The sequence below is a fragment of the Cricetulus griseus genome, chromosome 6 (genome assembly GCF_003668045.3).
Source record: "Cricetulus griseus strain 17A/GY chromosome 6, alternate assembly CriGri-PICRH-1.0, whole genome shotgun sequence".
NCBI lineage: Eukaryota > Metazoa > Chordata > Mammalia > Rodentia > Cricetidae > Cricetulus > Cricetulus griseus.
In genome coordinates, this window is record NC_048599.1 from 88,149,678 (window position 1) to 88,165,137 (window position 15,460).

The 15,460-nt window shown below is 34.2% G+C and overlaps 2 protein-coding genes across 2 annotated transcripts; both read left to right on the plus strand.

Moving 5' to 3' along the window:
* The first annotated feature begins 4,997 nt into the window (after positions 1 to 4,997).
* LOC100772455 (olfactory receptor 4P4-like) lies at positions 4,998 to 5,909 on the plus strand. Its single transcript, XM_027420921.1, has one exon. The coding sequence runs from the start codon at positions 4,998 to 5,000 to the stop codon at positions 5,907 to 5,909; it is 912 nt and encodes a 303-aa protein (XP_027276722.1).
* Positions 5,910 to 14,079: 8,170 nt separating this feature from the next.
* LOC100772744 (olfactory receptor 4P4) lies at positions 14,080 to 15,072 on the plus strand. Its single transcript, XM_027420922.1, has one exon. It carries the CDS (start codon positions 14,080 to 14,082, stop codon positions 15,070 to 15,072), a length of 993 nt encoding a protein of 330 aa, XP_027276723.1.
* Positions 15,073 to 15,460: the final 388 nt, after the last annotated feature.

Consider the following 15,460-nt stretch of genomic DNA (forward strand, 5'->3'; position numbering starts at 1 on the left):
AGTGCATTAACTGTACTTCTTAATGATGAATGAGAAATATGTGAGGAAATGATACATAAAAGTTCTGAAAAATGGAAGCAAATTTTAAAAATTCATTAACTACAAGTTTTCTAAACCATCAAAGCATTAATAAAGGACACTAGATATTGTTTTTTCTTCTGAAATTATACTATCAACAAGGAAACTAATGCCATTGACTTAAAAGCAAAGGTAATCTCTTCCTTAGAAAACTGTAGAGAATGTTGAGTTGATATGTCTTTCAAAAAATCCAAATTTAAATTTGTTTCCACCACAAAACCTGGGTAAGTTGTGGCAAAATCCCTGACGTCCAGGGGATTCACAATGTCTGGGATCTCTAGTTCACTAGCAACGTCATGTGTGGTTGGATGACTATTTAAAGCCCACATCCAGTGCTAGCTTCAGCTTGTATGATAACTTGGCTGTACAGGAAATTAATCTGGTGAGTTTATAATGTTGTCAGTAAATCCAGGTGCTATTAAAGGGAAAATCAATACATAGAATTAAAGACAAATAGCTGTTTTAGATTGTTTGTTATTTATAAAGTATCCAGTGATTTTTAGAGTCTGGTTTTCTCTTTAAATAAATTTAGTGATAGAAATAGATATTATGATTTGACTAATTTCGATTTTTAATTCATTCTACTTATCCTAAAATTGGTTCTCCTTTTAAGAGCATGATCCCTATTTAGTGTGAACATTTACTGAGTGACAGGTGTCAATTGTCTTAAAAAGATGAAAAATATTTTCCTATAAGCAGCTACTAGACTAAACAGAGAGGGAGATAAATATAGGAAGATTTAAAGTGCTAAAAAATGTATGTAGAGGAGTATTAAAATATTAATATGAAAAGGCAGAAAACAGTATAAAGGAAATAAAATAATGCACACAAAAAGGATGAAAAACAAGATCAGTTAATATAAATAATTTTCTCCTCACCATCATTCTATCTGAATACATTATCTAATTTTGCCTCCACTGTAGAAACTGATGTAAGTAAATGTTAAATAGAGGTATCTGCTTTGATTTGGAGAGGTAACTTACTTTGAGAGGTAAATTCAAAATCTTTCCAAAAGAGATTACAATGTGACATTTCATAGAGACAGGTTAACACAATAGGAAAATGATGTCTAGATAGATAGAAAATTTCATATCAAGAAAACTATCACTAGAATGTTTAGTGGTCTATCAAGAAATTCAGAAGCACAAATTGAAACATGAAATAGATTCTGTCAAGAACCACTTGTTCTTTCCCTACCCTCAGAGGCAAAGAAAGAGGAAAAACAAACAAAATATTCAAACTCACATCAAAAGAGAATTAACTGTAGTCAACCTAGGAAAGTAAATTAGCCCATGAAAGCAACTCTAAACTTGACTGTTCTTAGTTGCCTTGTTTGATGTAGAATGTGTTGATAATTATGGAATTAATGAATAATTACTTAAACAATAATTATATATCTGAAGTGATTTATTTTCATAATTCAACAAAATTTAAGGATTTATACTTACCCTTCACTGGAAAGATATCAAGAAAAACAAGAAGACTGGACAGAATTATTTTAAGCATCCTGACTGAACTGAGTTAGTCTCTCATGAACTCATCTAAAATTGAGAGTTAATTATTTCAAACTAGAAATGCTAAAAATCATGATGATAAATATACTTAAGCAGTACTGCTGTCATTGGAGAAAAATGATTACATGACAAAACTCTCAATTAGCCAGAATAGGTGGCTGGGATTCAAAATGAAATATGTATATTTTTCTTAGTGTTTGTTGGAAGCCTGTAAGGCATGTCTCTTTTGTAGGGTTAAATTCATAAAAAATCCAGTAAAGATCAAGCTTTCAGCTTCAAAGACTTAAACTGAAATGTTTGCAGCATTAAACCTCTGCTTTAAGTAGTAGTAGAAATAAATTTATTATACCATATAAGGTATAATAGGTGTATAGAAGTTTTATTTGCATTGCTTTATATTTCACTCTATTAGTTTTAAATATAAGATGAGAGTTATTCATTATGATATTCATGACTTAGTATGCACTTTAGTAAAATAGGTTTACAAATTCTTATTATTGTTATTGCATTTTAAAGTATTATTATGTTATGGAGCTTAGGAATATGGAGTGTGGGAAGGATTGAATACTAAGGTGAGTGTTATACCTACTGATGCTTCATGAAAATAGCTTAAGACGGTCAGATATTTTATCACACTAAAATTATAATAAGCCCTAGTTGTTTCACTTTCATATGTTTAAAAATTGACGATAATTTTTAAATAATGGAATTTAGTGGTTTTGATGTAAGGTAATTATAAATTTTGAAATCACATTGTAGAAATAAATTAATTCTTTCTCAACAGTAATTAAAATGGCAATGAAAAATGTTTTCATTTTTGTTGTAGGAATTAACATGTTTAACTTAGTTGAAAATAAAGAGATTGGAAGGGAATTTGACAGACAAATAAGTAGATGAGAAATGATATTAAATTTATTAGATTATACAAAAGATGTTTACAGTAAAGATTGCAATTATACTCTTTTTTGCTTAATTATTTTCTTTTTTAAAAATTTATTTATTAGTTCTAGTTAGGGAACAAGCTTGTTTCAAGTCCCTTCTACCTCTCTCTCCCCTCATCCCCATCCCTCCTCCCCCACCCCCAGCCCAACCCCCATCCCATCTACCCATCACTCCCCAGGCAGGGTAGGGCCCTCAAAGGGGGCTCTGCAAAGTCCACCAAATCTTCCTGTGCTGGTCCTGGGCTGTTCCCCATGTGTCCAGGGCCAGGGTGTAACCCTTCACGTGGGATGGGCTCTCAAAGTCCCTTCTTGCACCAGGGAAAAATACTAATCCACCACCAGAGGCTCCTTGGAGTGCAGAGGCCTTCTTATTGACATCCATGTTCAGGGGTCTGGATCAGTCTTGTACTGGCCTCCCCAACAGCATCTGGGATCCATGTGCTCTCCCTTGTTCAGGCCAACTGTTCCTGTGGGTTTCTCCAACCTGGTACAGACCCCTTCGTTCTTCATTCCTCCCTCTCTTCAACTAAATTCTTATTTGGAGTCAAATTTATTATAAAGGCAAGTGAACTATTCTGTTATTCTTTCTAAACTACTGAGTATGGTACTAACTTAGAAGTGCTAGCAATCATTTCTTGTTTGGTTGTCATTTTATATTTGATGGATGAATTAAAATTACTTTATTAATCATCAATAAAAATCATTTTGTTTTGATATAAAACATTTAACTAGGACATATGTTCCCACCTTACTTAGTTACCTAATGACATGAAAATGCCAATTTCTTCAAAGTCAGATTTACTGAATTCTATACCATCCCAGTTTAAGTTACAAATTTAGATCTTAACAATCTCTGGCTAAGACATCATTGGCCATTAATTAATTTATTTGTCATTAACACCCATTGAATAACTATTTCTAGGCTGATTGTCATACCTTATAGATAAGATAAACTTAATTAACAGAAAAAGAGTAACTACTACTCATTTTATACCTACAGAACATAATTTGAATATATATCCTAGCAGTCTGATATATGTCAATACAGGCAATTTTATATAACTTGTTCTTGAAATATGCAATATCAAGATTCTTTATAGGTTTTGACAAGAGGCATAAGTTGGATAAAATACAAATTAGGAATGAGGGGCTTCATTTAATGCATATAAGAGAAATATATTTTATTTATTTATATACCATTTAACTACATATTACATTATGCAAATATATAAATAAATCCTGTGTTATTGTATAATTATATGTATATTATTTGAGGACTGAGCACTTGCTATTGGGCAACCAATTAGGGATCTCATCCATGAGGAGAACATTTCTTTCACTCTTTGCTTTCCTTGGTTGCATATAGGTTTTGAATGTGTTTATGGGGGAATCTCTCATTTCTCTTTTAGTATGTCTACTGTACCTTTTCAGATCATGTTTAGGAATCCATACTGCGGTGGTATCATGGCAGAAGCAAGGAGTGGGGCTTGGCATGTGTTGGAGGGAAGAAAAAGAAAGGGTGGAAATGATGCATTTATATTTTGTTACAAAATTTTTTTAAAGCAAAATTGTACAAATGAATTTGTTTTCTACTAGATTTTAGTTAAAATAACTTCCATGTTGCATTGTTAATTTCAGTGCTTTATTTATAATGAAACACCCACAGACTTAAATATTCTTGGATTACAAAATATTAACAATATGGTGCTATATCGCATAAAATAATAGGAAAATAGAGGGAATTATGACTATTATTTTAATATGTGATTTATTTATAGAGTGTAGGCCTGAGTGTCTTTATGTGGGCCTAAGATTTCTGGAGCAATTGTGCTCATGAGCCACCTCATATTGGTGCTAAGAACTGAATTCAGATCCTCTACAACAGCCATACTCACTCTAACCACTGAATCATGTCTACAGACCACTGACCAATTATCCAAATCAATTTTCTGAGCCAGTTACTTGGAGTGCTTAGTTTCTACTACATACATGTACACACACATACACACATACATGTGCACACACATACATACACACATGTGCACACACACACACCTATGCATATAAATTATATTCAGCTTTATTTTATTTTCTATATGTCTAAATGAATTTAAAATATAGTATATTCTGTATGTCAAAACTAGAGCTATTGTTAAGTTTACACCTTATGTGTTCTTTTTTTTTATACTTTTATCTTTAACAATATTTGAGTCTGTAAGGACCCCAAAATCATTCAAGTACATTGAAAACTTTTAGCAGCTAATCCTCATTTTAAAACACTCTTTCATTGTTTAGTGAACTGAATTCAACTTTATTCATGTCAAAACTGATGTAAAATCTTTGAAGAAGTCCCTAAAACACAAGTTCATATCAGTGTTAATCATCAATGATCTCTATATTGCTGACATTCATCAATGCATCTGTCTTTTCAGGGACCTGCCATGTATTTCTATTGTGCTGAACTATGGGAAATGTTACTGTGTTTGTTCTATTGGGGCTTTCTGAAAACCAAAACATCGAAGTACTCTGCTTTGTAATATTTCTAGTTTCCTACATGGCTATTTGGATGGGCAATGTGCTTGTAATAATTTCTATCACATTCACTCAGCTTGTCAACCAACCTATGTATTTCTTCCTCAATTATTTGTCACTTTCTGATCTGTGTTACACATCCACAGTGACACCCAAACTCCTGACTGATTTACTGGCAAAGAGGAAGATCATTTCCTATAATAACTGCATGACACAACTCTTTGTTCTTCATTTTCTTGGAGCCATTGAGATCTTCATTCTCACAGCAATGGCCTATGATCGCTATGTGGCCATCTGCAGGCCTCTGCACTACACTATCATTATGAGCCGACAGAGATGCAATGAAATCCTTGCAGTTTGTTGCACTGGAGGATTTCTACACTCAGCCAGTCAGTCCCTTCTCATTACCTTTTTGTCCTTTTGTAATAACAATGAGATAGATCACTATTTTTGTGATGTGTACCCTTTATTGAAATTGGCTTGTTCTGAAACACACAGCATTGGTCTCTTTGTCATTGTTGATTCTGGCCTAATTGCTTTGGTAACATTTGTAATTTTGATGATTTCTTACTGTCTAATATTACACACCATTAGAGTTTACCCTGCAGAAAGCCGTTCCAAAGCTCTTTCCACTTGTAGTTCCCATATAACTGTTATGGTCTTGTTTTTTGTGCCTGTACTCTTCATTTATATCAGACCAAATACAACATTCCCAGAAGACAAAGTGTTTGCTCTTTTCTACACTATCATAGCTCCCATGTTTAACCCTCTGATCTACACACTGAGAAACACTGAGATGAAGAATGCCATAAAGAAAATATGGTATCATCAAGTATCTTTGTAGAAGAAGCTGTTCCATGAAAGACATGAAAAAAATGTGTATATGTAAATATTGAGCATTTCTACAACTACCTTGTTCCTGTCTTTGTTTAGGATATTTTTAAAACAGTTCACAATTGCTGTTTGTGTTCTTTTTTCTCCCTTCTTTTTGCTTTCTGTGTGACTTTCAGTGAATTGAGGTTCATTTCTCTACAAACCATATGTTGATTTCATGAATTTTGATTCTTCTATGACCTGTCATTTCCCTGTGGCTTTATTCTCTCAGTCATCACATTCTGAACAGCTTAGAAAAGATAACTTACAAGATTTTGTTGGTTCTGTATATTGATCACCCTAATTGCCAATATGTATCACAATCACAGTCTAGAACACTAATTACTACAACCACTGCTTAATTTCTTTTATTTTATTTAGTAGAGACACAGGGCCCCAGCATGTCCAAGAAACTATTTTTTCCTTTTTTATATAAATTAGAAACAGGCTTGTTTCACATGACAATCCCAGTTTCCTCTCCATCCCCTCCTCCCCTGCCCCACTCCAACCCCCTTTCTCATCTCATCCCCTTTCTGCTCCCCAGGGAGGGTGAGGCCTTCCATGGGGGAATCTTCAAAGTCTGTCATATCAATTGGAGCAGGGCTTAGGCTCACCCCCATATGTCTAGACTGAGAAAGTATCCCTCTACGTGGAGTGGGCTCCCAAAGTCGATTTGTGTACTAGGTATAAATAAAGATCCACTACCAGAGGCCCCAATGATTAATCAGATCCCCAAACTGACATCGTGGTTCAGGGGGTCTGGTATAGTCCTATGAAGGTTTCTCAGCTATCAGTCTGGTATCCATGAGCTCCCCCTTATTCACGTCAGCTGCAGGAAACTATTTTAATTCAATAACATAGATATTTTATTTTCTTATTAATGAATACATTTTATAAATAAAGACTTTGAATGAAAGGGCTATGAATTACATGCCAGGAATCAAAGATGCTGTAAATAAGTTTTCATATTATAATCACATAAATAGCTTTTCATTTCTATAACTACATAGACTAGTAAAGAAACACTATAATATATTGGTGAATATTTCATTAATTATTCAACTATAATTATACAAAGTATCATCGCTGATTTTGTACATTGAATGTTCAGTAAGCCATTATAGTTTCATGTTGAAAGAAATCGAAGTCACGGTTCATGTTAGTTTTCTGGAATCAAGTTTGAATTCCTAGCAACGCAACGGCGATAAAAACCAGACACAGACGTCTTGTCATCTTTAGAGAGCTCTCAGTTCTATGCTGAAAAACTGGAGTATCTCCTTTATTCAGCATCTTCCTGGCTGCTTTCTAACTGTTCTTCCCTGACCCTGAGACCATTTCTCTTCCATCTCCCTAGACCCTATCAGCAGATCTCTCAACCATCTCTACTCCTGTGGACCTCTCCACAGATGCCTCCTAACCTTCTGTACTCACTCTTCATATCATGTAGACCTAGCCTTCTGCCCTGGTGCAGGTCTATTCAAATGCTTCGTTCTGTAGAGATGCAAAACTAGGGGATATTCTCCAATGAGGCTATGCCATTTAAGAGCAAATCAGCTACCATCTGCAATACAATGCAGACCCGAGCTCCGGAGGTTTGGAAGCCGAGAAATTCTCTAATGGAATCAGTTCTTGGCTCCCGACAATATAATGTACTCAATTGTGTTGTATTGGACTTAACCTACATAGTTGCATTTTTAATTAGTCATAATCTCTGAAGTCCTGTCTTTAAATAGGTATTCTTGGATAGCAGATGGTATACATTACTATACATAATAGTATGAGAGAGTGATTGAAATATATGTCTGCTTTCATATGACCTTCACTGTGCTATAGAATAACCAAACTCAATGCTACATGAGGATAATGATAATGAATAAGGTGTTCCTTAAGTCCATCCAGTATATTGGTAATAGAAGCATTGTTGGGAGGAAAAGTAAATCTATGTCCAGAATGATTGTTTCTGTAGGAACAAATTCTGCTCCTTATATTCTGGATGATTTCTAGATTACTCAACCTGCAAAAACATTGGTCAGTATTGTCAATAAAGACTACAACATGCTGGACATGCTATGTGGGTGTGACATAGAATACAGGAATATTCTACTAAAATATTTGAATACTTTAAAGGTTTTATTAAATTTGTAAAATTATTAAACAACGAGCACTTTGAAGCAATGTTATGTGAAAGATATGAATATAGATACATTTAAGAATACAAAAACAATTAGTCAATCATATTCAGAGTTTTCTATAAAAGAACAGAGAAGCAATGGAAGGAATTTAGACAGACATTTAAAACGTAATACTAATTGAAATCTTAAAAAATGTATTTATATGTGAAAAAATTTTCAAATAAAAGTAATAATATTTATTAAATATGAGTAAATAATATAAAAATGTCTTAATTTTAAAGGATCAAAATTCTTAGCAATTGATAATGACAGAGAAATGCTTATGCTAGTTACTAGTCATATGGAGAAAAAATGAACAGAAAAAAATTTAACCTTCAGAAAATAAAACTTCAAATGAAGATAGATTATAATTGAAGAAGATAACATATACTCACAAAAAATATCATAAGTGACAGAAAACTGTACATTTTTTTGGAAGACATTACAGGAAACTTGGAAAAATGAGAAATTCTATTATAGAAAACTTACTTTCTTTCTAACTGGTTTACAGATTCCAGGTCAACTGCAATCAAGTTCCTGGACACATTATGCAATAAAAGAGAAATATCAAAATATATTTAAGGCATATTCTCATGAAGAAATAAAACAGGCTGTGAAGTTTCAATAAGTTCATTACTGTTTGACTTAAAGTAAGGTATGAACATGGTGAGATAGCAGCAACACTCAATGAACCTTCCTGGAACGTTTGCAGAGAAAAGAAATGTCCTTATAGCATTAGACTACATACAAAATATTACATCAGAAGCACCTGGAAAACAGTGGACAGAATCACTTAGGAAAGTGATGGATCAGAGTAGCAGCTCTCAGGTCTAGGTGATGTCACCTAGCAACCAAGTGTGATAGATAAGGTTCAGGGAACCACTTAAAGCAATGATGACTTGTGGGCTTCCAAGGCACCAGATTTGTTTCCCACTGACAGCACACATAGTTTCTCAAACTGCATATAGGAGTCAGGATGTAAATGACTAAATGCTTGGATCTTTGGACTATGGTTAAACAGTCTGATATTTGCAATACAACACTGTTAAAGTTCCGAGCTAATGTAAATCTGTCTTCTGTAAATGGGAAAACAGCTAAGAAATGACATTTTTGGGTCATTTTAGAACACTGGTGTTGGGGATAATATTACAATATCTATAAGTGGTAAACTTGTTTAACATTGGTACAAGGGTTGAGAAATAATAAAATGAAAAATAAACATTGATCTCCATGTTTCTTCAATAACAGAAAGATAAATATCATGTACAGATTATAAATGTCAGTATATATAGGATAAATTGTAAGGATTAAGAATCAAATTTAATATTAAATACATATTCCCCATGACTCTCTTTACAGTTTTGTCATTTATTATTTAACTTTAAAAATATTTTGAGAGTTTTATACATGAAAAATCTATTTTCAAAATTCTGAATCCTCCCTCTTCCCTTTCCAATCTTTGCCCATATTCCATGTCAAGCCCATGGGCTCATATAATTATTATGGATATGCCCATACACCCAAACATATACACAAAATCCATGGAGTCCATTTAATACCATAGCAGATACTAAAGGTTCTGCATCCAACAGAGAAAGATAGGAAATTTCAAGTTATCCCACCACACACACACACACACACACACACACACACACACACACACACACACACACACTTCTGGCAGCTGAGCATGGAAGAAATTATATAGAAAAAGAGGGAAGTATATTCCTGGCCCAAAAAAGTACTTTACTAGCCTCACATACTTAGGCTAACCTTTACATTTCTGTGTTATTGATTTCTCTAGGACCATGTTAGCCCCTTAACTCAAAGCTCCAGATTATCTTAAACACAAATTAGCCTCAGTCTTCAGGCTAGCTTTCCTGTGTGAGAAACGCACCTTTATACTGAGCAGGTCCCTCAATTATCCCATGTTCCAAGCTAGCCCCTGTGACATGGCACAGGCTCCTGAAATCCTAGGATTAAAGGGCTTGATGTAGCTCCTGATCTATTCTTGAGAATAAGGTCCCAGGCCCTGGTTGTTAAACCTGATAACATGTGTTTCCCCAGGAACTTGGATAGAGGCACAAGGTCACTGAGATTCAAAGTAGTACAATGCAAAGATTCCTCTTGTCCATTGAGCAACTGCTTTTGTTTTAGTGCAAACAAAACTAATAGACTTGTTCTTGTTTCCCTGTGTCATAAATTTTTAATTCATGTCATTTGGCACTCAGTGGGCTTTTGTATGTCTTCAGAATTTATGTTAACACAGAGCACAGAGTTTGAGGCTTAATAGTATTGAGTGCATGTCAGCCATATGATTATATGCAGACACCTCAGAGTATAACTCATTACATTGTTAACCTTAGAAGAAATACTTTTGAAAGCCTGAGAGGAATTAAATCATTTAAAGTTGTACATTGGCCAAATGTTCTTTTGGGATATGCCTTGTACCTCAGAAAAAGTAAGAGGATGCCTTGAGATCTAGTCTCCCAGGCAATATACTTGACATATCTTGGAATTTAACCAGAGAATTTGAACTATATTTGCTACCTCTAAAACCACAATGGACATACCTCTTGAGGACAGAAACAGGAAAATTCTTCCCCAAAATTTCAATGATGAGAGTATATTTTCTCTCAGAAAGCACAGGATCATCCTAGAGCCAAAAAGCATGTTCACTGATGGATTCCCTGGTAAGTAACATTATAATCATCCAGCTTAAAATAATAGCTACAAGAAGAAGTAATAGAATGACCCACACTTATACAGTATGAATCATGTAAGTGTATGCACACTTGTTTTATAAATTTATTTTCCTCTTCCTTTCACATTTTTGGAAACATTTTATCCAATAATTTTCAAATAGGGATATTGGTAAAATATACTAGATAAACAAACTGTTAATTTATAAAGAATAATAAAAAGATATAAGAAAAAGTGTATAAAAAGTAATGGAGTCTGTTCAAACAGGAATTTATATTTTTTTCTTTTCTGCCTTCCCTTGTGGGATAAATACATAGAGAATGGTGAAAGAAAAATTGAAAATATCATAAAAGATTTAAAATTTCATACAGCCAGAGGACTGTGAGCATTAATGAGGAACACAGTTGATCAAAAGAATAACAGAATGAAGCCAGGTGGTGGTGGCAAATATCTTTAATTCCAGCACTTGGGAAACAAAGGCAAATCTCTGAATTTGAGGGCAGCCTGGTCTACATAGTGAGTTCTAGGACAGCCATGGTTACACAGAAAAACCCTGTGTCTTGAAACACCATGCAAAAAAAAGAACAAGAAGAAAGAAGAAGGAGGTGGAGGAGGAGGAAGAGGTGGTGTAAGAGGAGGAAGAGGAGGAAGAGAAGGAGGAGGAAGAGGAGGAGGAGGAAGAAGAATAGGAGGAGAAAAAAGAAGAAAGAGGAAAAAAAAGAGGAAAAACTAAAATACGATTAAATTAATGGAGACTCAGAATTATTTGTGAGAGGATAATCCAAAGCTTTTGAAACAAAATTTCAATTTACCTTGACTCTAAAAATTATTTTTGTTAATTGTTTGAGAATGTCAAGTAATGTTGCTTGATATTTTCTCCCTCAACTGCTCCATTGACCACCTTCTCAACCCTCCCCTCTTGTTGTACCCAACTTCGATATCGGTGCTTAATTTTTAATGTTTTTCTTATTTCTGCATACAGTTGGATTTGTGTTGCTTAGCTAAGTCTTGAGTTAGAAGCTTGCTCTGGTGGGTGGTCAGACTATAAGGGGTAATATCACTAAAACAAAATCTGACTTTCCTTCTCCTTGAAGCCATCAAATGTTAATAGCTCCTCAGATAGTGGTTGGATTTTGAATCCACTCTCCATTCTCCATGCTGGGATTTTGTCTAGTTGCAACTTTTGCAAGTCATGCATGCTGTCACGATCACGGTGAATTCATATGTGTCTCTGTCATGTTGTGCCTAGAAATCCCTGTTTTTCTCTCTTTCTTTCTTTGTTTCTTTTTATTTCTTTCTCTTTTTTTGACATTACCTATCATCTCTGGCTCTTACAGCTTTTCTGTTCCTCACTGGCAAAGATTGCTGACCATTAGTGTGAGGTATGAATGGCTCTTTTAAGAATGATCGGTCTGAAATATTTTTGTTACCTCAATATTAATAGTGTGCGTCTTGGTATTAATTCCCATCTATTGTAAGGAACAGCTTCTCTCATGAGGGTTGTGAGATGCTCTGATATAGAGAATTAATGACCTTGACTTTCTGAGTTGTGATAAAAATTATAAAAATAAATAAATAAGTGTAAAGAGTACAAAAGTTAAAAGTTTAAACCTGTAAAACGGGTTTTTAGTACCCAGATATCAAGAAACATGCTTAAGAATATTCTGTGGATAGTCTCCAATAAGTGTGTTCTGTATTATCAATAATAATTATTATTTTTGTTCTTAAAAAGTAGAGAGATTTCTTAGGCTAGTGTAATATGAGTGATACATTACTTGCAAAATACTTGAGATTGTATTCAGAAAGGTAAAAAGTAAACATATATTAGCCACTACCATTTTCTTGTTGGTATGTTTAAGACATCAGCTGTTTTATCTAAATAATGATATCACTCATTTTCAAATTAGCTTTTCAGAGTAGTTTTATAGTATTTATGTACAGTCAATATATATATTTGTAGCTGGAGATAAATAAAATAACTACTAGTGTTTGTTACCAACTGAACACTAGCTATTGTAAACCCTGTGATCATAGATGATTGATAATGGAAATGATCATACTAAAGAAGACTGGGTGACCATGAGGAGTTTAATGATCTTCTTGTCTGTCAACATACATCCTGATTTTGCATCTGAATATCAAACTTATGTAGTGAGACACATCCACCACAGCAGCAAATTATGATGGGTAGCAAGAATGTAAGACATTGTAGTTGTTTGTATGAAGAACTGCTTGAAGAATCACAGAAGAGTGAACACTGACATTACATGTTAATGACAGTATTGGTGAAATAATGGGGGGATTGGATGATATATGGATTGGACAATATGACAGAGGCTAGGTAAGCTTCTTAAGAGCAGAAGAGCAAATAATGGCTTTTGAGGGTGAGTGCAACTGAAAGAGCTAGGGTATTAGAGTTTAAACAAAATGGAGGCAGAGGCTAGGGACCTTTCATATGATGTGCTAACTAGAAAAACAAAATCCAAGGTTACATTTATTTTTTGAAGTCATTTCTATAAATTCTGAATTTCAAAGTTCTAAATGTTCATTTGTTTAAACATTATTAAATTTTTGTTTTATATTTGTTCTAATCATGGATTTGGATACTGGTATTCCTGTGTCTTGTGGCAACACTTGTCACATTATTGTTTAATGATTATTATTATTTTTGAACTATGAAATTATAAACAACAAAACAGGTAAACCTCACATGTTATGGTGTTCTCTACCCTGCTTCCTATAGTATTCATAAGTACATGAAAGTTTTAAGCCCTTGTAGGGATTGGATTTCACACTTGTAATGCTTTTCATGAAAACAATTTAATAAACAAAATAAATGTTTTGCTAACATAACAAAATAGTATTCTAAAACAAGTCTTTACCTTTTTCACTTTATTCGTCAATTCTAAGCAAACAGTTGGGCAAATTATACAGTGATAAGGTGCTCATGCCCCTAAATTCACCTTTGTATATCCTATATAGAGTAAGAGCACATTTTGTTTATACTTTCCACTTTATGACTTTTGTTGTTAAACACTTTCACTAAAATAATGTGGTTTGAAATAATGATTTTCAAAGGAAAAAATTTTCTATAGAACATGAGAATTACAAATACACATATGTACAGATACAGAAAAAAGAGAGGTTTGGTAAATGAATACAATTTTTATAGTATTTGCTACAATTCATACCATGATTAGTAAATATTTTTTAATCCTCTGTCATTTGCTTTCAGCTTACTCTATTGATTCTTAATTTCATTGGAATATGGAAAGTACAAATAATATCACTGAATTTATACTGCTAGGACTTTCCCAGAACAAGAAAATTAAAATTCTATGTTTTCTGCTGTTCTTGTTTTGCTACACAGCTATTTTGGGAGGAAACTTGTTCATAATGATTTCTATCACACTCAGCCGACTAAATGAACAACCCATGTATTTCTTCCTTAATTGCCTTGCTTTGTCAGACCTGTGCTATACCTCCACAGTGACTCCCAAGCTTCTCACTGGCCTTCTCATGAAAAGAAACATGATTTCTTACACCAGCTGCATGGCTCAGCTTTTTACCATGCACTTCTTTGGGGGAATAGAGATCCTCATCCTCACAGTGATGGCCTATGACCGCTACGTGGCCATCTGCAAGCCCCTGCACTACACCAGCATCATGAGCAGGGGGAGGTGCCATGCCATGGTGGCTGCTTGCTGTGCTGGTGCTTTTATACATTCTTTTCTCCAGAGCTTCCTTGTTACCAGCCTTCCCTTCTGTGGCCCCAATGAGATGGATCACTATTTCTGTGATGTTTATCCTTTGCTGTCACTTGCCTGCACCAATACATTTAGAGTCGGACTTCTGGTGGTTGTAAATTCAGGCATGATGGGACTAGTGACCTTCATGGTCTTGATGTGGTCTTATTCCTTCATATTATATACCATCTGGGCTTACCCTGCAGAGAGCCGCGGAAAAGCTCTTTCTACATGCAGTTCCCATGTCACTGTTGTCGTTTTGTTTTTTGTTCCTGTACTTTTCATATATATTAGACCGGCTGCCTCTTATCCAGAAGATAAAGTGTTCGCTCTTTTCTACACAATCATAGCTCCCATGTTTAACCCTCTGATCTACACTCTGAGAAACATGGAGATGAAGAATGCCCTGAGGAAAGTTTGGTGTCATAAAGTACTTTTTATTGGAAAGAGGATCATAATATTCACTGCTGAATCAGATCATGAGAAAGCTAAAGCATGCTGTTCATCTTTCTAAATCTTGAACCATTTGAATGTATGAGATTCCATGTTTAATCACTAATAGTAAATAATAGTAACTTTCATGTGTGAATTGTAAACATCATCTCTTGCAACATAATGATTAAAGATTACTAACAAATGTAATATCAATATGCATTCCCTGTGAGTCCATTATTAATATAATTTAAAATATCAAATTCAACACTACCTGTCATAGTCCTAACTTCTGTGTCATATTTTCTGAGTCTTCCTGTATATATGTCATAGTGTGTGTGTGTGTGTGTGTGTGTGTGTGTGTGTAACAGAGGTAGACATTATGAGAACAGTACATCAGGGCCTTCTATTACTTATACTGCCAAAATATCAAATTGAAGATCTACTATGTGCATGTGCTCCAGAATAAA